A 21,367-nucleotide genomic window follows, 5' to 3' on the forward strand; every position below is an offset into this window, starting at 1 on the left:
CTGTCTGGGCTTTGGCTGGTAAGCGAGTAATCAAGGTTTATCTTAGAAAGCAAAACTCAGTCCGCCCACCAGAAGGAAGGGACTGCAAGGCCTAGGGGCAACAAATTTATTGAGGGGACTTCAGCCTCACCTTTGGTAGTGCTTTCAGAGGCTGCGCTAGAGTAACAACCCAGCGGACACAAGCCCTGGGGCTGTAAACACAAACACAAATTTTTAAGAAGACTCTAACAGGGTGGGGAAGGCCAGACCTGTGACCAAGTCCTTGGGAGGTAAAGACCAGAGGATAGAGAATTCAAACTCTCTCTCCTAATAAATAAATAAATAAAATTTAAAAATTTAAAAAAGCAAAACGAAACAAACAAGCAAAAAAAAAAAAAGAAAAAGAGAAGAAAAACAAAAAACAAGACTTGCTTGTTCTAAAAACATTTGGGAATGACGATTGTAGCTCAGTAGTAAAATATTTGTGAGGTATACAAGAGGCCCCAGGTTCAATCCCCAGCACCATAAATTTTTTAAAAAATATACATTGAGAGTTGAGCAATGGTGGTGTACGTCTTTAATCCCAGCACTCCAGAGGCAGAGACTGGAGGATCTCTGTGAATTCAAGGCCAGAGTTCCAGGATAGCTAGGGCTGTGTCAAGAGACCTTCCCTGGAAAAAACAAATGTATACACACACACATACACGCACACACATACACGCACACGTGCACACGTGCACATACACACGCGCACACACACGTGCACATGCACGCACGCACGTGCACATGCGCATACACACTCACACACAAGTGCACTTGCCTTCTGTCTTCTTCACTTTGCCACCCTCCAGCATCTTCTCCAGCAACCCAGCCACCCTGGCTTTTGTTAGTTCCCACTCTGCGATGACGTTCCCCGGAAGGGATAGCCTAGGCCTCTCCCGAACTCTTTGGGCTACGCAACCTCAGCTGTCTGCTAAAAGGACTTAACCTCTCTGGGCGTCCTCCACACTGCCACCTTTTCAGCTCTCATCTTCTCTCTCCCATCCCTTTCCAAGTGACTCCCAAAGTGGCATCGCCAGTCCGCAGCTGGCAGGTCGCCAGGTCCCACTCTTCATCCCAACCTCCCCAGCTGGCATCCCTGCTTGCCCAACTTTCAGTCGGGATGCACGCACGACCTAAGTTACGGGAAGAAGCCGGTGGGACAGATAGGTGAGCGAGAGGATACTGACAGCCTGCTTTATTCACCTGCTTGTTTTCACAGCGCTGGGAACAGAACCCAGGATCAGGTGCATGTTAGGCAAGCACTCCACTGAGCTACCTCACCGAGACTTTCACACTGGCTAGGGCCACCAGCAATGTGTATCAGAGTAAGGAAGGAAGATAAAGACAATGGGATCACGGGGTCTAAAGCAGCAGTTTCTCAATCCGTGGGTCGTGTGTGTCAGAGAAGAGGTAGAGAGATGGTTCAGTGGGTAGAAGTGCTCGCTCGCGGTTCTTGCAGAGGACCTGAGTTTACTTCCTAGCATCCATGTCAAGGGGATGTTCACAACGACCTGTAATTCCAGTCCCAGGATATTCAGTCCTTACTTCTGTCCTCCAAGGCCTTATGGTGCATATAAACATAAATTTAAGGTGCAGGCGTGAGCGTGCGCACGTGCGTGCTCACACACACACTTAAAACTTTAAAAACAAAAAACAAAAAACAACCCAGACTTCGATCTTTTCTCTTCCCCACCCACGTCCTCCCCTAAGACTCCCTGGAAGTTTCCACAGGGAGAACCTGTTCTAAAAGGCTTGGCACCTCCAGGGTATATGCCATTCACCGACTTCCCCTGTCATCTCCCCCCCAGAAACTGTCACAGGCCTGCCAAACCATCTGTTCAAATGACAAACAATCTAGCAAGAACTGAAGTCCCAGAAAGAGGCGGCAACTTTCTGGCGGCTGTAAAGCAATTTTGTGGGGGTGGCAGTCAGGCCCTAGGGCCTTAGGTTGGACATCTTGCGATTCCCAGGCCAAGCAACCTCCTACAACACTGGCCTGTGATCCTCTGGCCCAAATGCCTCACATAATTAGAAGTTATAATCCTGTAATTCCATGATGACATCTTTCAACTTAAATATACTTTAAAACTTTTTTAAATGCCAAAAGCAACTTTAAAAAAACCTGCCCACTGTCCCCACCTGTCTCCATATTCTCCCTCTGTTCAACTACTTCAATCGTGAGCAAAAACTCTAAGTCGTCAGTGTCCCGCGGGAGAAGGAAGCTTCCAAGCCCATTTATGAAGTGGCGAAGCGGCGCTGAACAATTAAGAATTGATTGCTCTGTGGGAAGTAGTTTCACTTCCCTATTCATGGTTACTGGCTGTGCCTTCGATCGTATCAGTTAGAAAAATATCTACGACAATCTCTCAACCCACCAGGTGAACCTTGGCCAAACTCCAAAAGGCTATTTTTAGACTCACTAGGGACCTGAAAGGAAGGTGAGAAGCCTGTCACTGTGATTCGAACCTCCAAAGTGTTTTCGTAAGCCAGTTCCTGCAGCTATTGGGCATGCCAGCTCCAGTGTGGGCGCCTGCTGGGGTCGCTTTTGAGGAACTGAGTTCCTGGCGAAAGGCAGTCGGGTAAGTTGCCGAGGAGCGTCAGGACGTGCCAAGCGCGCAGAGCCCAGTCTCTCGACCTCTCGGTCTCTCGGACAACCAAATACAGATAAATCCGCTTTGAAGAGGTGAGACTGCCATTCTCTGGCCCTCTTGGGCGACGCAGGACAAACGAGGGAGGCGCGCTCGAGGTCCCCTCGCAACAGCCACCCTCCCCTTACCTACTACGAAGTCGAAGGGAGAGAACGCTGAAAGCATTTGGGAAGCCAAAGATCAAAACTCTCAGTCCGCACTCGGGTGGAAGCTGGGCTATGGTCGGTCGCAGTGCGGAGTGACCGAGCTAGCCAGCGTGGCCAGGGGCTGGTTCTTACCCCACGGACGTGGGAAGGCTGGCAGGGCCACCCGAATCACCTCTCCAGGCTCCTACCTGCGCGCGGCTCGCCCGTGCACCTGTGCGCCGGAGTCCGGCTGCCATCTGCTCCGGGCGCCCAGCCTCACGCAGCCCCTTTCGCCCTCCCTTCCCGCATCAGCCCCGCGTGTCCCCTCCTGTCCCCTCCCCCTCCGGGCCAGGCCGACCCCTGCCGCAACCCCCATCAGCGCGCTCCACAGTTTGAGTGGACAGAGAGGGTCTGAGAGCTCGCCGCCCACCTTCCGAAAGTAGTCATCGTTCTCTTTCTCCAGTGGCTGGGAGGCCGCGGGTAGCAGTGCGTCGGTCATGCTGGCGGCGCGGGAGCCGAGGGTGAACTGAGGTGCAGTGGCCACCAAGGGCCCCAGAAGGCGCCGGGACCCGCCCCCGCCCCTGTCCTGTCCCCGCTCCGCCCCGCCCCGTCCCGCCCCGCTGAACGAGCGGCTGCAGTACCGCCCCTTTCGAATCCCAGAGCGCCAGATATCTGGAGCCCCGCCCCTCCCAGAAAGGCAGAGTCGTAGGCGGATCCTGAGCCTGGAACTCCGATCTACCCTGCATCCCTGAAAGTGAGCCACACCCCCTAATCTTTGGAGCCACGCCCCACTCATCTCAGGCCCCGCCCACAGCACACGAGCCCCCCCCTCCAGCCCCGCCCGAGGACGTGGCCCTGAAGCCCTACCTCATTTGCATAGGCCACGCCCTGCCTTTTCCGCGCCCTTGTTCAGAGCTAGAGTCTAGAGTCTCGCGCACCGCTTGTCTGCTGAGCCTACGATCTTATTCTGAGCGTGGTTAATAGCTCTCCCTTGTGAGCACCAAGGTGGTGCAGCGGATCGGAGAGAGGTTTCAGCGGCCGCAGTGAAATCCAAACTGGGATTCACCCTTTTCTCGGGAGCCCTGGGGAGAGTAAATGCAGAGAGCGTGCGTGGGCAATTCACGTTCGTTTTCCCACCCAGGGACTTGTACACGCGGGGAGGATTCAGGACCAGTTCCATCTCCGCTCGGGAGCTCTTGGCGCTGGCCAAGGGAAGTCAGGAAAGCCTCTTGCAAGAGGAAAGGTCTTCGACTGCTTTGGCTGGTTTTGGGCATTGTGGGTGGATGGCAGAAGTCGCCGGGAGAGGGGGCCACCTACTGAGCTGGAGGGGCTTTGTGCGCGAAAACTGAGGATGTTTTTAAGGATCTTAGAGAAAACAAACCTCGGTTTTCTTACTGCAGAATGGAGCCCAGGGGATTCTTTCTCCGGCTGGCCCAGAGTTTCTGAATCAGATGTGGTTAGTACAGGAGTATCAGGGGTCCCCTAAGCTCGGGCTTCGCGCTACCTCTTACTGGAGAGTAAACAGACTCTACGGTCGGATATTGGTGGCACAGGAGTCTATGATCTAGCTGCAGGAGCCTAGAGTCCCCAACCGGTAGAGCCAAGTTCCTCCTCGCATTGCCTCCCCCCCATTACCACCACTAAGGGACACCTTTGTCTGCTGCTTCTGTCTTTGGCGGTCCGTAGGTCGCAATGTAAACCTCAGGTAAAGACAATCAGCTTTCAAAACTAACCAACCGTTTTCGCACTCCTTAAAAAGTGTTTTAGAGTGGCTGGAAAGATGGCTCAGCGGATAAGGTTGCTTGCCGCCGGGCGTGACAACCTGAGTTCCATCCCGGAGACCCATAGGATAGAAGGGGCAAGAACCAACTTCCACACTCTGATTCCCCACACGTGCGCTGTGGCACGTACATGCTCCCCTCCCCCAATGCAAGCAAACTAAATAAATGTAAAAAATATTTAAAGTGTATCGGGGGTGTTTTGAGAGTTTTAAAATAAGTGCTTAATTAAACAATGACAACAGTTTAGCAAATGTTATCATTTTAAATCCATCCGGATTTAAATTAAAAGTAGCCCATGAGAAAAGGGCTACTTCAGTTTAAGAAAGATCCTATCGCCAGTCTGGTCTACAGAGCTAGTTCCAGGACAGGTCCAAAGCTACAGAGAAACTTTGTCTCAAAAAAAGAAGGAAAGAAAGAAAGAGAAAGAAAGAAAGAAAGAAAGACCCTGTCAAAGGATGGGACTGTATATACACCTGTGATCTCAATGTCTTTCAGGAAGCTGAAACAGCAGTATTGTTGGGCTCAAAGCTAACCTGATATCTTAGTTTGCTTTCCTGGGGCGAGGAAAGGGTTTGTTTGATGTAGACCTTACAATGCATCACTGAGCGAAACCAGTTCAGGAACTCCAGGCAGAAACCCCAATGCAGGACATGAAGGAGAGAGACTACTGCTTACTGGCTTGCTCCGCATGGTTTGCACAGCCTGCGTTTACTTTCCTTTTTTCTTCCTTAGATTATTATTACTTTATGCGTATGATAGTTATCTTATGTGTCCAAGTGTTTTGCCTGTGTGTGTAGCTGTGCACCATGTCTGTGGAGGCCACACGAGGATGTTGGTTTCCCAAGAACTGGAGTTATAGACAGTTGTGAGCTGCCAAATGGGTGCTGGGAATTGAACTCAGGACCTCTGGAAGAGTCGCCAGTACTCTTAACCATTGAGTCATCTCTCCAACTCCTTCTTTATAATCTTTTTTAAAAAGTATTTAGATTCCAGGCAGTGGTGGTGCATGCATTTAATCCCAGCACTCAAGAGGTATAAGCAGGTGGATTTCTGTGAGTTCGAGGCTAGCCTGGTCTATAGATTGAGTACCAGGACAGTTAGGGCTGTTACACAGAGAAACCCTTTCTCAAACAAAACAAACAAACTATATATACACACCATATTTCTTGAGCCACGTTCTCATTCTGTTGTGCAGGCTGTCGTGAAACTCAATGTGGGAGACTTTGAACCCTTCTGTCTCAGCCCTCCAAGTGCTGGAATTATAGTCGTGAGCCACCACGGCTGACTCAACTTTTATTTTTAAAGGCAACTATGTCATCAGCCTAAGAGAAGATCTAACTGTACTTTGCCCTATAGCGAGAGACTTGTAAAAAGCAAATACAATAAAAACCAAGGTCTATTATTTAATCTAGTCTGACATCATTGCCTTTTTCCAGCTGCCACCTTTGTTAAGGAAGAAAAGTGATGGGGATGGAGCTCAGGGGTTGAGTGCTTGTCTAGCGTGTATGAGGTGCTGTGTATAACACCTCGCATAATACAGACAGAAAAGGAAAAGAAAAGGAAGCATGTCATGAAAGACATATCATCAGACCTAAAGCTCCCTTCTGTGGGTCTTCAGAGGTCCAGTGGGCATCCATCTCCAGGATACATGAGCCATTTGAACTTTAATCCTCAGGTGTACCCAACATCAGGTACCTTCAGACAGCCTCATGACTCACTGCAGGGCATCCCATAGGTCTCCTTCTACCATAACTCTGACCTCATTGTGACCAGGAAATGAGACCTGTTACTGCTGAAACTAAAAACTGGCATTGAACTGTGTATACCGGCACAGGTCTGTAATGGTCCCCACCAGTTGGACTGAAGCAAGAGTATCAAGAGTTCAAATCCCCACTTGGGAGGTAGAAACAGGAGGATGAGAAGATTGAGGTAAGGGTGGAGAGATGGCTCAGTTCACAAAGAGATGCTGTGCAAACACAAGGTCATGTTTTATAGATCTAAAACATATGTTACAAAATGCTGAGAGTGGTGTCACACACTTGTAATCTCAGCCCTGGGGAGACAGAGACAGGATATCCCTGGGGCTCACTGGCTACTTAGTTTAGCCTCAGGACCTAGTGAGAAACCCTGTCTCAAAAACCTTGTGGCAGAGGCTTATCCAATGTGCAGCAGGCTGTGTTCCATGCCCAGTCCCACATAAAACAGGGCACAACAGTACATACCTGAAATCTCTTTTTTTAAAACATTTTTTTTGTTTTATTTTTTGGTTTTTGTTTGTTTGTTTTTCTTTTTGTTTTCTGAGACAGGGTTTCTTTGTAGCTTTTGGAACTAGCTCTGTAGCTCAGACTGGCCATAAACTCACAGAGATCCACCTGACTCTGCCTCCTGAGTGCTGGGATTAAAGATGTGCGCCACCACTACCTGACAGTGTGTTTTGGGATTTTAAAAAATTTGTTTAACTTTATTTTATGTGCATTGGTATAAAGATGTCAGATCCCCTGGAACTGGAGTTATTGACGGTTGTGAGCTGTCATGTGGGTGCTGGGAAGTGAACTCAGGACCTCTGGAAGAACAGCCTGGGCTCTTAACTGCTGAGCTGTCTCTCCAGCCCTGTACCTGAAATCTTGGAACGTGTGGCATTGGAAGCAGAGGATAAGAAGTTCTTTGGGTATACAGTAAGTTCAAGACCAATCCAGGCTTCATGAGACCCTCTCACAAAAACAAAAGAAAACAAAGGTTTACAGGGTGGGCCATCTTCCTAAAGAACATGTATACTTAGCCTCAGGCCTACACACACACACACACACACACACACACACACACACACACTTGTTCATGTTCCACACACATACATATGCCCTCACAAAAAAGAAACAAAAGAACATTCCTAACTGTGCCATTTGAGAGAGAAGTCATCTAGTTCCCTAACAAGAAATCACCTAACAGCCCGTCCACTTGTAGAACAGACGGGTGAGGCACAGCAGGGTCACATAATGGAAAACCGCAAACAATAAAATGAACATCCTGCTTTTACGTACAGAATCACAAGAATCTCACACCAGTGTTGCTGAGCAGAGGAAGCCAGACATAAAATACGATATGAGGGCCGGCAATGTGGTTCAGCCGGTTAAAGGTGCTCGCCACAAAAGCCTGGCAACCAGAGGTCAACTCCTAGAACCTACATGGAAGTGCAAGGAGAGAACCGACTCCATAAAGTTGTTCAGATGCGGCAAGCCCTACTCCAGCAAACAAACCAATGTTTAAAATCTAAAAGCAGATCTACTGAATGATGCAGCAATTCCACTCCTGAGTACAGAAGCAGAGGAAATGAAAAGGGTGTCAGGAACACTTGTCTCCTGGGTTGTCTCATTGCAGCACTGTTCACATTGGGCATGAAATGGAAGCCATGGGCGTGTTCATCCACAGGTTCAAGGATAAAAAGAAAATATGGTACGGAACAGACGCTATCCAGATACGGAAGAGAATGAAATCCCTCCAGCCATGTTGGCACAGGCCTTTGATCCTAGCCCTATGGATGAAGAGGCAGTCAGATCTCTGTGAGGTTGAGGCCAGCCCTGTTTACGTAGTGATTTCCAGGCTAGCCAGGGACATAGATGTATCAGTCCCTTTCTGTTGCTGTGATAAAATACCATGCCACCAAGGCAACCGACAGAAAAAAGAATTTACTGGGACTTAGGATTTCAGAGGGATAGGAATCCACGATGATAGTCCAGAGCTAAGAACTCACACTTTTTACACCCTATTTTATTTTATGTGTGTGGATGTTTTACCTGCCTGCCTACATGTCTGTTTACTGCAGATATGTATATGTCCAGTCCCAAGAGCCTTCATTATTTTTCTGTTTTGTTTTTGTTTTTTGAGACAGTTTCTCTGACTGTCCTGGAACTTGCTCTAGGTTGGCCTCTGGGATCCTCTGGTTCCTGCCCCTTGAGTGCTGGGGCTAGAAGTGTAAAACACCACACTTGGCTAAGAGTTTGAACTGCAGACAGGAAGCAGAGAGAGAAAATTGGGAATTGCACATGACTTTGAAACCTGAAAGTGATATACTTTCCCTAGCAAGGCCACCTCTCCTAAACCTCCCTTAAATAGTACCACCAACTGGGCACCAAGTATTCACACATCTGAGCCTATGGGGAATATTCTCATTCAAACCACATAGAAGACTGAAAATCTGCTGAGCAGTTAGGAGGTGGAGGCAGGAGGATCAGGCATTTAAGGGCATCCTCAGCTACAGAGTGAGTTCAAGGACAGCCTGGGCTATATAAGACTTTATCTCAAAGATAGATAGATAGATAGATAGATAGATAGATAGATAGATAGATAGATGAATAAAAAATCCTTTCAATTTCAACAGTGTGGATGGAACCAGAGATCATTCATTATGTTGAATAAAACAAGCCAGATATATGTTGTAGGAACCACTTGTTCCCGGCTGCTCAACCCCAAAATAATCACACAGAAACTATATTAATTAAATCATTGCTTGGCCTATTAGCTCTAGCTTCCAATTAGCTATCTATAACATCTTAATTTAACCCATTTCTATTAATCTGTGCATCCCCACATTGCTGTGGCTTAACGGCAAAGTTCCATCTGGTGTCTGTCTTTGGCAGGGTTACATGGCTTCTCCTGACTCCGCCTTCTTTCTTCCAGCATTCAGTTTAGTTTTCCCCTAGCTCTGTTCTGCATTGCTATAGGCCTAAAGCAGTTTTTTTTTCTTTTTTACTAATCTATGGTAGTCACAACATACAGAGGGGAATCCCACATCAGATATAGAAAGACAAGTACTACAAGATCTACTGATATGTGGAATCCTAACAAATGATTTCATCAAAGAAGAACAAGGAAGTGTAGTTCCTAGAGGTTAGGGAGGGAAGAGATGAGAAGAGAGGATGGGGAAAGGCTGGTCCAGGGGCTCTAGGGAACGCTTAACTAGGAGCAAGAAGTTCTGCTGTGATATTGCACAGTAGGATCCTACAGCTAACAATATACTTTACATTCCAAAAAACGAGGGGGAAAAGGAGCTTGGAAGTTTTCATCTTAAAGAAATGATAAATAGAATGTAGAAGCACGTGCCTGTGATGGAAGGCCTGGGGTGGTGGAGGCAGTAGAACCAAAAGTTCAAAGTCAAGGCCTAGAGAGATGGCTCAGGAGTTAAGAGCATTGACTGCTCTTCCACAGGATAGAACACAGGTTTGATTCCCAACACCTACATAGTAATTCATAACTGTCCTTAATCTTAGTTCCATGTCATATTCTGGCTGCACAGGTATTAGGCACACACACACACACACACACACACACACACACACACACACACACACGGTGCACACATATACATACAGATAAAATACAATAAACTGGCCCCCCACCGCAAAAAAAAGCCAGGTGTTGACACACACCTCTAATCCCAGCACTGGGAAGGCAGAAGAAGGTGGATCTCCATGAGTTCGAAACCAGCCTAGTCTACAGTGTCAATTCCAGGACAGCCAGAGCTGTTACACAGAGGAATACTGTCTCAAACAACAGCACCAACAACAAAACATTCAAAGTCGAACAGGGCTTCTTAGGAAGTTCCAAGCTAACCTGATCTATGTAAGATCCTGTTTCAAAATTTAAACTAAACAAACAACAAAGGATAAATGTTTGAGAAGATAGATACATCTGTACTGATTTACACATTATACAATGTAATGGGTAGAACTCCTGAACTTACAGAGAGTACTGGATATGTTTGTGAGTAAACCAAAGACACAGAAAATACAATGTATACTCATATATCATTACAGAATGGGGTGGGGTAGGAACTGAAAAGATGGCTCAGCAGTTAAGCGGTTAAGCGTGCTTATTGCCCTTTCAGAAAACACACATCTGGTATGACACAAACTCACAAAGGTGCGCGCACACGCGCGCACACACACACACAAATAAATAAATAAGCCCTTTAAAATTACATGGTACACATTGGGTTGTATTTTTTGCCTTATTTTGTTTTTCAAGACAGGATTTTTCTGTGTAGCCCTGACTGTCCTGGAACTTGTTCTGTAGACCAGGCTGGCCTTGAACTCAGAAAGGTCAGGTTGCCTCTGCCTTCTAAATGCTGGGCTTAAAGGTGTGCACCACCACCATCCACCCAACCTCTGTATGTTCTTATGTTCTTATATTCTTATGTATCAGGTTTCTTTGTTGTTGGGTTTTCTTTCCTTCCTTCCTTCTTTCCTTTCTTTCTTTCTTGGTTTTTGGATTTTGAGACAGGGTTTCTCTCTGTAGCCCTCGTGGTTCCAAAACTCAATCTGGTCTCAAACTCAGAGATCCACCTGCCTCTGCCTCCTGAGTGCTGGGATTAAAGTTGCATGCCACTATTACCTGGTTATGTATCAGTTTAAAAAAGAAATATTTATTCACTTGATCGTTATGTGTGTGTTTAACATTTATTTATCCTTGTTTTATATGTATGAGTGTTTGTCTGCTTATATGTTAGAGCACCATTGGGTGACTCGTGCCTAGGGAAGACAAAAGGGGTCATGGAATTCTCCGAAACTAGAGACAGCTGTGTGTCACCATGTGAGTGCTGGGAACCAAACCAGAAACAACAAATAATCTTAAAAACTAAACCATCAAGGCAGGTGGTGGTGGTGGTGGTGGTGGTGCATGCCTTTAATCCCAGCACTCAGGAGGCAGAGACAGGCAAATCTCTATGAGTTCGAGGCCAACCTGGTCTAGTTCCAGAACAGCTAGGACTGTTACACAGAGAAACCAAATTAAAAACAGCAGCAAAAACCTGAGCCATCTCGCCAGCCCCCACTGTGTACATATTGTAAGATAGGGAGTTGCGTAGCCTAGGCTGATATCTAACTTGGTAGATAACCACAGGTGGCCTAGAATTCCTGATCTTCCTGCCCCCTATTCTCACCCTCCCTATGCTAGGATGACAGGAGTGAGTCATCATGTCTGGTTTTTATGAGGTTGTGCTGTATAGACCAGGGTGGCTTCAAATTCGTATCCTTTTACTTCTGCTTCTTCACAGGGGCTGGTCACCACACTGATCAAATACACACACACACACGCACACACAACACACACACACACACACTCACACAGAGAAACCAATAGAGAGAGAGAGAGAGAGAGAGACATACAGAGAGAGAGAGAGAGAGAGAGAGAGAGAGAATAATAACACTGACTACTTACATTTCATAGGACGGAGACTGATAGTAAAATAACAACTAAATAGATTTTGGCTAAAGAGATGCTCCCGTGGTTAAGAGCATCATTTGCTGCTCCAGTAGAAGACCTCGGTTCTGTTCCCAGCACTCACTGCTACCTGTAGCTTCAGCTCCAGGGGATCTGATGCTGTCTACCGGCTTCCATGGCACACATGTGCACATACACACAAACAGGCAAATGCTCATATACATAAATAAAGACCAATCCATCTTTTAAAAAGAAAAATAATAATGATATAATTAAGTTATATAATATGTTAGAAGGTAAGAAATACTGAGAAAAGAGGAGTAGGGACCGAGAATATAGAGCTTGCTTTACATTTCATTTCAGGGAGGATAGACCTCGTGCGCTCTGGGCGGCGCTGGACGGTTGATGTATGCCTCCCTTCTCCACCCTCGTCTGAGAGTATTGTCTTTTCGATAGTGTTAAAGAAGACTTCTCAGACAGAGTTACCTTTCTAAGAACAGACCTGAAGGAGATGACGTAGTGAGCCATGATATGGAGGAAGAACTCTCCAACCGAGAGAACCGGAAGTGAGCTGGGTGTGCTCCAGGGGTTGTTTTCGATGCTGAAAGGTCTGCCCGTGAGTGGAGTGGGAAAGGGAGGAACCTGTCAGCAACATCTCCTTTTTTTCTTTCTTTCTTTCTTTCTTTCTTTCTTTCTTTCTTTCTTTCTTTCTTTCTTTCTTTCTTTCTTTCCTTCTTTCTTTCTTTCTTTTTTTACCTTCCTATTTATTTGATTATTTATGACAGTGTTTGATTATGTAGTCTAGACTGACCTCCGGCTCTTTCTCCATGCCTGATGTCTTGTCTTTGGCCAATCTGTGGCAAGCATGGGTTCTGATATTCTCAGAGTCAGTAAATCCTTTCAGAAGTCTAGAAGGAGACCTCACATTTACAAATAGAGGGATGCCAAGAATTCTCTCTCTCTCTCTCTCTCTCTCTCTCTCTCTCTCTCTCTCTCTCTCTGTGTGTGTGTGTGTGTGTGTGTGTGTGTGTGTGTGTGTGTTGAGGGGGTACTGCATACACTTCTGCCTGTTATGTTCTTTCTTATCTCCAGTGCAGAGGGTCAGACAGCGGTGCCTGAATGCACAACTCTTTTACCGAGGGTGGTTAGGATGGGTGGAAGATCGAGGTTGGCACTGATTGCTGCTGAGGAAGTGAAGGGGGCCAGGGAGCTAGCTGGGGGACAGGTACATCTGCCTCCTGACATTTGGGTGGCATCGGGCGTCTTACTGCCTTGTTCTCCTAGTACTCAGGCACATGACAGGGCCAGGATGGCTGTTATAGATAGCAATCTTAACTGAAACCCGAGTCTGCCTCGCATAGGATTAGGCCCCGGCGGAGGAGGCATTTTCCTCGCAAATGAACAATTGAACTTTAAAGTGTGCTCAGGCACACGGAGGCGAAAGTGGGAAGGCTTTTGGTCCTTAGAAGCTTCCGTAGCGAGGGGGCGGAGCCCGGAAGGGAACAGGATGGCGGCTCTGGACAGTGACAGCGAGGAGGACCTGGTCAGCTATGGGACGGGCCTGGAGCCTCTGGAGGAAGGTGAGGGCTCGATGGCCGGCACAGTCTGCGGGGCGCAGGCTGGGAGTCCAGCACGTGAGCCCAGCAACAGGTCGGCCTGGGCCTGGGCTTGCTCGCTGTGCGCACAGGAACCTGGTGGGGAGGTGTGTGCTCTGCACTCGCGTGCTGTGTTCTCGGGGCCAGAGGAGGACGCGGAGGGGTGGGAGGTGCAAGAATGACTAAGCAACTTGGGTATGATGGAGGGTGGTCAGGCAGACCCTTGCCGCGAGGGGACACTTGCATCCAGGCTTGAAAGCAAAAGAAACGGGCCCTGGAAAGATCTGGGAAGAAACACTTGAGATAGGAAATCCCCAAAGTGGAGCCCGCTTAGCAATCGAGGGACAGTCAGGACCGGTGTGTTTGACACTTGCATTGTAAGGAATTGTGTGTGTGTGTTGCTGAGGATGGAACCCATGGCCTCGTGCACGCTAGTCTAGCACTTTAAAACCGAATTACACATCCAGCCCCAAGAATTAGACTCTTTCTTTCTTTCTTTCTTTCTTTCTTTCTTTCTTTCTTTCTTTCTTTCTTTCTTTCTTTCTTTCTTTCTTTTTTTTTTTTTTTTTCCCAGACAGGGTCTTCTGTAGCTCTCACTACCTCAAACCCACTATGTAGTGGAGACTGACCTTGTACTCTTGACCCTTCTATCTTTGCTTTACACGTACTTGGTTTATAACTGTGTGCCATCACATCCAGCTTGGAGTTTGGCGCGCGCGCGCACACACACACACACACACACACACTTGATTTTTCGAGACAGAGTTTCTCTGTAGCTTTGGAGCCTGGAACTCACTGGTCAAGCTGGCCTCAAACTCACAGAGATCCGCTTGCCTCTGCCTCCTAAGTGCTGGGATTAAAGGCGTAGGGCCATCACCTCCTGGGAAGTATATTAGGGATAGGGAAAGTCGTTGGTGCAATTTACACAAATTGCACAAGGAGAGATGTATTTTTTTCTATTTTGTTTGAGACAGTGTCTTGCTACCCGCACCTGGCCGAACTCACAAAGATCCTCCTGCCTCTGCCTCCCAATTAAGGACTTCAATTTTGAGAATAGCTTGGTTTGGGATGTGCAGAATGAACCCAGGAAACTAGCCAAGAAGCTGTGGAGATGGTAGTTGTGCAGCCTGGAGTGTTGGCAGCTGTAAGTAGCGCTTTGTATGGGGTAGGACTGGAGTTGCTGGTGAGGTACGGGGTGGAGGTGAGATGAATCAAGGTTCTCAGGCATTTCTGGTCTGTTCCACTTAATGACTGGCCTTACCTACTTGTTGTCCACAACCACTGATGGACCTGCAGGGAAGACAAAGGGATCACAGTGGTGGTCCTGGGCCCAGAGGTTACCTGCAGACTTTTGTTGGTGAGATTTCTGCCACTGCCTCCCATACTGACCACATCCTGTTGGTTATACTTCTGAGATATTTTCTCTGAGACTTTTTCTTACTCACTTTTCTTTTTTGGCAGCTGTGGATACAAGACAGGGCCTTTCTATAGAGCCCAAGCTGGCCTTGGACTTGTTAAGTATTTAGACCAGACTGGCCTTGAACTCAGGACAGGTCTCCTTTCTTAGCCTTCCCAGGACTGGGATTACAGATTTGCACATCACACAGTCCCATCTATTTAGACAGTTGTTCTGAGACAGTCTCACATAGCCTGGACTAGCCCTGACTTTCTGTGTAGTTTTGGCTCCCCCCCCCCGCTACACCTCCCAAGTGCTGAGATTGTAGGCATGTGCTGCATGCCCGATTTATGTGGTGCTTGGGTGAAATGTGGGCTTTTGTGCATGCTAGGGAAGCACTCTACAACTGAGCTACATCCCCAGCCCAAATAGTTCTTTTTTTTTCAGATTTATTTATTTACTATGTATACAATGTTCTTTCTGCATGTATGCCTTGCATGCCCAAAGAGGGTGCCAGATCTCATTACAGATGGTTGTGAGCCCCCATGTGGTTTTTGAGAACTTTCATTAGAAACATTTACGGGATTCTGGCCCTCTCCTCTTCTGACCAAGGAGGAGAAAGGCTATTCTCTGGACAAGCTCTTGTCTGTTTGAAGGTTGCTCTTATGTTTCCTGAGACATTTGTTTTACACCCACCACCCTCAGTTCTGTAATCAATGTCGTTTAAAGTCCCCTTGGCCCTAATTATAGAGTTCTCCAAGCTGACCAGGATGTGGGGTTAAGTACGGTCATCATGCCAGTCTCTAATTCTAGGCTATTTGTTCAATACAGCTAAGGTCACATTAGTTTTACTGGCAGGTACAACACCCTATGAATATAAAGAATCGGTTGATAAAGATCTTTGACTAGAGGCATTTCAGACTTAGTAAAGAAGAAGCTCCCAGGATTTGTAAGCACTAAAATATGTGATGTTGTTGGATCGTATCCTGCACAAGCTCACAGAGAAGCCAGAGAGGAGAGAGGTGTCCTGTGAAGGCTGCTTAGGCAGTAGCGATGGCAGAAGAGGGCAGGGGTCATGCACGCACAGCTAGAGCCATGTTGAACATCCATTCATATTGTTTCTGCATTCCTTTGAGAAGAGATATGCTGTTGAGCCATCAATTGTTTGGCCTTGACTTTTCTATTTCTCCCTAATTTTAAATTGTGTTATTACCATGGGACGGTATACACGTGCCAGAGTTTGGGTGCAGAGGTCAGGGGACAGCTTTGGGGAGTCAGTTTCTTCCTACTGTGTAGGTCCCAGAGAGTAAACCCAGGTTGTCAGCATGGGCAACAGGTGTCTTTGTCCACTGAGGCTTCTTGCCAGACCCTCCAATTCTTCCTGTTTTTAACAGAAGTTAGAAATGAAAAACTGCTCCAACTATGCTTTTGAGAGAGATGAAAGGAAAGGACATTGATTTGTATCCTCTTCACTTATTTTGATCTAGAAACATTCTGTTTTCTTTTTTGTTTTTTTGAGGAAGGGTTTCTTTGTGTAGCTTTGGCTGTCCTGGCACTTGCTCTGTAGACCAGGCTGGCTTCGAACTCACAGAGATCCACCTGCCTCTATCTCCCAAGTACTGGGATTAAAGGTGTACATTAATAGAAACATTACTTTCTTTATTTTTTAAGTTTTATTTTATTATTTATGTATATGTGTCTTTGTGGGGAGGGAATCTAGAAACATTCTTTTTCTAAAAAAAAAAGATTTATTTTATTATTTATGCATATGTGTATCTCTGTGTGTGGAGGGCTGCCAAAATAGGACGTTGGATCTCTTGAAGCTTGATTTATAGGCAGTCATGAGCTGCCAGATGTAGGTACTAGGATCCGAACTTATATCCTTTGGAAGAGCAGCAAATGCTTTTAGCTGGTGTGCCATCTCTCCAGCCTCTCTGGAAACACTCTGTAAGTCCTCAGTGTTAGAAACTTTAGAACTTTCTCCCCACGCCCACCCCTCTCCTTGCCTTCTGTCTTCCTTCCTTCCAGGGAACCCAAGGCCTTCCACACACTGATCCCTCTCTCTCCCACCGAGCTACATTACAGCCCCCGATGCACTTTGAAGTTTCCGGCTGCGCTTTACAGTCCAACTAGACTACTAATCACTCTTGCTCCCGCTTTGAAGCTGTGACAGGTCAGATGAACACTGGTGGAGAACTGACTCCTCTGACTTAATTAAACCTTAATTAAAGTTTCTGGACCTGACAGCAGGGTTTATTGGCTAAGTATTAGCTAGGGAGTTAGTTCAGTGACTTATCGGGAAGGAAGATGTCACCAGTACCTACCTACTCTTCCTTAGACACTATCCCTTCATTCTAGAATTCTCTTCTTCAACCCTCCTAGATGGATTCATTTTAGGGCAGTTTTCCTTCTCCTTGGTGCTGTGATTATCACCCTTAAGCTACCCACACTTCACTCAGCACAGAGCACATCACAGGCCCCATAGTGCCATGCTCAAGGACCTTGTGCTGTCTGCCTTTTCTTCTGGCTGCATCTCACCCTGTTCTAGTATGACTGGACTGTCTCCTTACACCAGACTTCATGTTCTTGTTTTGTGTGTGTGTTTGTGGGGGGAGGATGCTGTGGATGAAATCAGGCCTTTATGCATGCTAAGCCTGAATTACTCTGTTAGGGTTTCTCTCTCCCCAAGTCCAGCACTGCCCTGTTAGACCTCCTGTTTGCTGATGGAAGCTAATGTTTCTGTTGGAATTGTGTCTTTACCTGCAGCTAACAACATTCCGCACATCCTGAGGGCCTTCACACTGTCAGACCCATGCGCACAGGGCTGTTGGGTTCCATGTTTAGCTTTTTCTACCAGAGTCTAGAACTGGGTTTCCTCCAGCTGTGAGGCTGTTGTGAAAATCTAGCTGAGGAATAAGTAAGGAACAAAGTGGGTGGTATGAGATCTGGCTCAGCTTTGTGCTTATTAACCGCGGACCTTGGGCAGTTCCTTAATCAGTACCCTTATCCAGGTATGATTAATGAAGCAACTTATCGGCTCCTGATAAGGGAGGAAGTCACTGTTATTAGTGGCAATGATTACAGTGTGGCTGGCTAAAGTATCACCTCCTCTCTGGAGTTTTCCCATCAGCCTGGTTAGAGCCGGCACCATCTCCCCAGGAGTTCTGTGGGTCCTGGTTGGTCACACCGGTTGACTCTCATGACCTGCCTCCACTGGTCCCACCTAGCTGTCTGCAGATATTATCTCCCCTTCCAGAAGGCTGCATGAATCGCACCCTGTCCTGGCCTTCCTTCACCTGAGCTGCTGCTTGTTGTCCAGGTGGGGGAGGGGAGGCAGTCTGCCACAGATGCTGCGAAATATCCCACAGCGCTTGGGACATCTCCCTGCAGCAAAGACTCACGGAGAACAAACTATCAGTCGTGCTGAGACTGAGAAATCTGACCGAGCCAGGAACCATGCCAGGAACACACAAGGCTAGGAATGTGTCTGCTAATTTTTTTAAGAAATGGAGAAATTTGTTGTTGGGATTATAACTCACTCGACAGAGTGCTTTCCAGGCACGCTTGAAACCCTGAGTTATCCCTAGCACCATATAAAGCCAGCATGGTTCCTGTCTTTAGTCCTGAGGAGGTAGAGGTGGGAAGGTCAGAAGTTCTTGGCTACATTTTAGGGGTCATTCTGGGTACTTGAGACTCTGATTTTGTTTTTGTTGTTTTGCTTTTTGAAGAAAACAAAACAAATGGGGAAAGTAGACTGGGATGGCCTCGAACTCATTGAGATCTGCCTGCCTCTGCCTCTCTGAGTGCTGGGATTAAAGCATGCACCACCACCACCACCCAACTTGTAGTTAAGTTTTTAAAATAAAAAAGGCACCATAGCTAGTATTAACTGAGTCTTGCTATGGCAATGCGTTATACATGATGTATTTGTTTATTGGTGCGGAGAACGGAGCCCAGGGCATCTTTCATCCTAGGCAAATGCTCCATCTCTGATCTGTTACCTGGTGATGTTTAATTTTTGTTGCTTCCACAAAAGAGGGGTTCTATTATTACTCAACTCTTACAGTTTTAAAAGCCAAGCTCTAGAGAGATTACATCCTTTGCCCAAGACCACAAAACTCATAGTTGTACAGCAGGGGAATTTGAATTCAGACTACCTGGTCTTTTCGTATAGTTTCCTTTCTCTCTCTTTTTTTCTTTCCTCCCTCCCTCCCTTCCTTCCTTCTTTCTTTCTTTTTTTTTTTTCTTAGTAGGGGATTGGGATGGGGTGGTGTGGTTTTTGAGACAGAGTCTCATATTAGCCCAGGCTGGACTCAAACTCACAGCAATCCTGCTGCCTCAGTCTCCCAAGTGCTGGGATTGCAGGCATGTACCGCTATGCATGACATTTTTGTTTGTTTTGTTTTTTGTTTTGTGAGACAAGGTTTCTCTGTGTAGCTCTGGCTTTCCTGGAGCTCACTGTGTAGACCAAGCTGGACTTGAGCTCACAGTGATCCATCTGCCTTTGCCTCCAGAGTGTTGGAATTAAAGGCATTCATCACCACCACCCAGCATGTCTGACTTTTTTTTTTTTTTTTTTTTTTTTGGAGTCAGGGTTTCTCTGTATATCTCAGGCTGTCCTGAAACTCACTCTGTAAATCAGGCTGGCCTCAAACTCACAGAGATCTGCCTGCCTCTGCCTTCCTGAGTGCTGGGAGTAAAGGCATGTGCCACCACCACCAGGCTATGCCTGACTTTTTAATTAATTAATCTTAATTAATTAATAACTACTGGTTTGTTTGTTAAAAAGTAAGAACTGGCTAGGCCATGGTAGGGCATGCTTTTAATCCCAGAAGCAGAGGCAGACAGATCTCTGTGAGTCTGAGGGCAGCCTGGTCTACAAGAAAGAGTTCTAGGACAGCCAGAGCTCTTTTACTTAAGTCATGGACACACCAAGCCTTTGAGAATACTTCACTCATGATACAAAATGCTAATAGCAAGACAGCAATAGCAACGCTAGCCAGCATTTTAAAAGTCCTTCCTGTGTGTCCTTCCTGCTGAGTCCCTCACAAGCAGTATCTAATTTCATACATGACTTTGAAATAGCTACCAGGTTCTGTGATATTCTCTAGCACAGAGTGCTCTGTCTTACTTCAACAGTCTGTGGATTCCAGGCCTGCTCCTGTGCCCAAGTACTAGTGGCATTCACATTTTAGAGCTGGGCAGCTAAGACATCCAGTGGTTTAGCACTAAGGGTGCTGGAGTAAGGGTGAAGTTAGCTTCTGAGAGTGTGGGACATTGTGACCATGCCCTTAACTGACCACAAACCTGCTTCCTCTTCCAAACGTTTGTGGACAACAGGTACATGCCACCACAGCTGGATTCTTTTTACATTTTAAATAAACTCAGAACTTTGGAGTTATAGGCAGCAGTCTGTGTCATAACACCTAAAACTTGAAGCCTAAGGCACTTTTGCCCACATGGTAGAATGAGAAAATCGGCTTTCAAAAGTTGTTCTCTGGGGCTGGAGAGATGGCTCCGAGGGTAAGAGCATTGCCTGCTCTTCCAAAGGTCCTGAGTTCAATTCCCAGCAACCACATGGTGGCTCACAACCATCTGTAATGAGGTCTGGTGCCCTCTTCTGGCCTGCAGGTATACATGGAATGAATGCTGTATACACAATAAATAAATTAAAAAAAAAAAAGTTCTCTGCCAGGCATGGTGGTGTATAGCGTTCATCCCTGCACATGGGAGCAGAGGCAGGCAGATCTCTGAGCTTAAGGCCAGCCTGGTCTACTGAGTTCCAAGACAACCAGGACTACACAGAGAAACCCTGTCTCAAAAAACAAAACAGCAAAAACAGAAAGTTGCCGTGACCTCCACACATACTCCATGGCCTGTGCGCACACAGGCAGATACATACTTCATGGCGCGTGTGATATGCAGGCACACACACTTCACGGCACACACACTCCATGGCCTGTGCACACACAGGCAGATACATACTCCATGGCACGTGTGATATGCAGGCACAGATACTTCACAGCACACATACTCCATGACAAGTGTGCATCCATAGGCACATCCACATCATAGCAAATGTGCACACACAGGCATACACTTCACAGCATGTATGCACACAGGCACACACACACACACACACACACATTGATTTAAAAAGAGCACATTCATGACTAAGTGGAGATTTGCGGATGTTAAGGAAACTCCTAAGATTAGAGGGAAATGGGTTGTAACAGGAGGGAGTGTTCTAGAGTCAGAGATGGTGTTTCAGAAAAGGCACAAAAGTGTTCCTTTTCAGGATTGGGGGTATAGCTCTGCAAAATACATGCTTAGCATGCAGAAGGCCCTGGGCCCCAAACAGTGCTCCTGCTGTCAAAAAGCTCTTGGTGTCACATGCCACTCCAGCATCTCACCCCCTCTGTGGCTCTCCACTTCATCTCTGCCTTCCCAGCGCTGGCTTGTAGACTTCCATATTGTCTGTTACACAGGCACTGGGCCCTGCACAGCAAACGCTACCCACTGAGCCATCTGTCCAGCCCGAATTTGGATTTTGTAGTGAAATTTAGTAGGAGAAGCAGAACGTTTT

The 21,367-nt window shown here is 46.8% G+C and overlaps 2 protein-coding genes across 4 annotated transcripts in view; one reads left to right on the forward strand and one right to left on the reverse strand.

Annotated features, from left to right (window-relative positions):
- The window catches only part of Rhpn2 (rhophilin Rho GTPase binding protein 2), a 57,621-nt gene extending 54,257 nt beyond the window's left edge, over window positions 1-3,364 (reverse strand). Inside the window, exon 1 of the mRNA XM_087906301.1 lies at window positions 3,225-3,364. Coding sequence (XP_087762427.1) covers window positions 3,225-3,293 — 69 coding nt within the window. The 5' untranslated portion in view covers window positions 3,294-3,364. The remainder of the gene's footprint in view (window positions 1-3,224) is intronic.
- A 9,880-nt stretch (window positions 3,365-13,244) lies between these two features.
- Window positions 13,245-21,367, forward strand: part of Gpatch1 (G-patch domain containing 1) — a 43,343-nt gene continuing 35,220 nt past the window's right edge. For all 3 annotated transcript variants that reach the window (XM_087906307.1, XM_087906310.1, XM_087906311.1), the window contains exon 1: window positions 13,245-13,370. In XM_087906307.1, the coding sequence (XP_087762433.1) occupies window positions 13,298-13,370 (73 nt within the window). In that variant the 5' untranslated portion in view covers window positions 13,245-13,297. The remainder of the gene's footprint in view (window positions 13,371-21,367) is intronic.

Source organism: Myodes glareolus, chromosome 1 (assembly GCF_982192425.1).
Source record: "Myodes glareolus chromosome 1, mMyoGla1.1, whole genome shotgun sequence".
NCBI classification, from domain to species: domain Eukaryota; kingdom Metazoa; phylum Chordata; class Mammalia; order Rodentia; family Cricetidae; genus Myodes; species Myodes glareolus.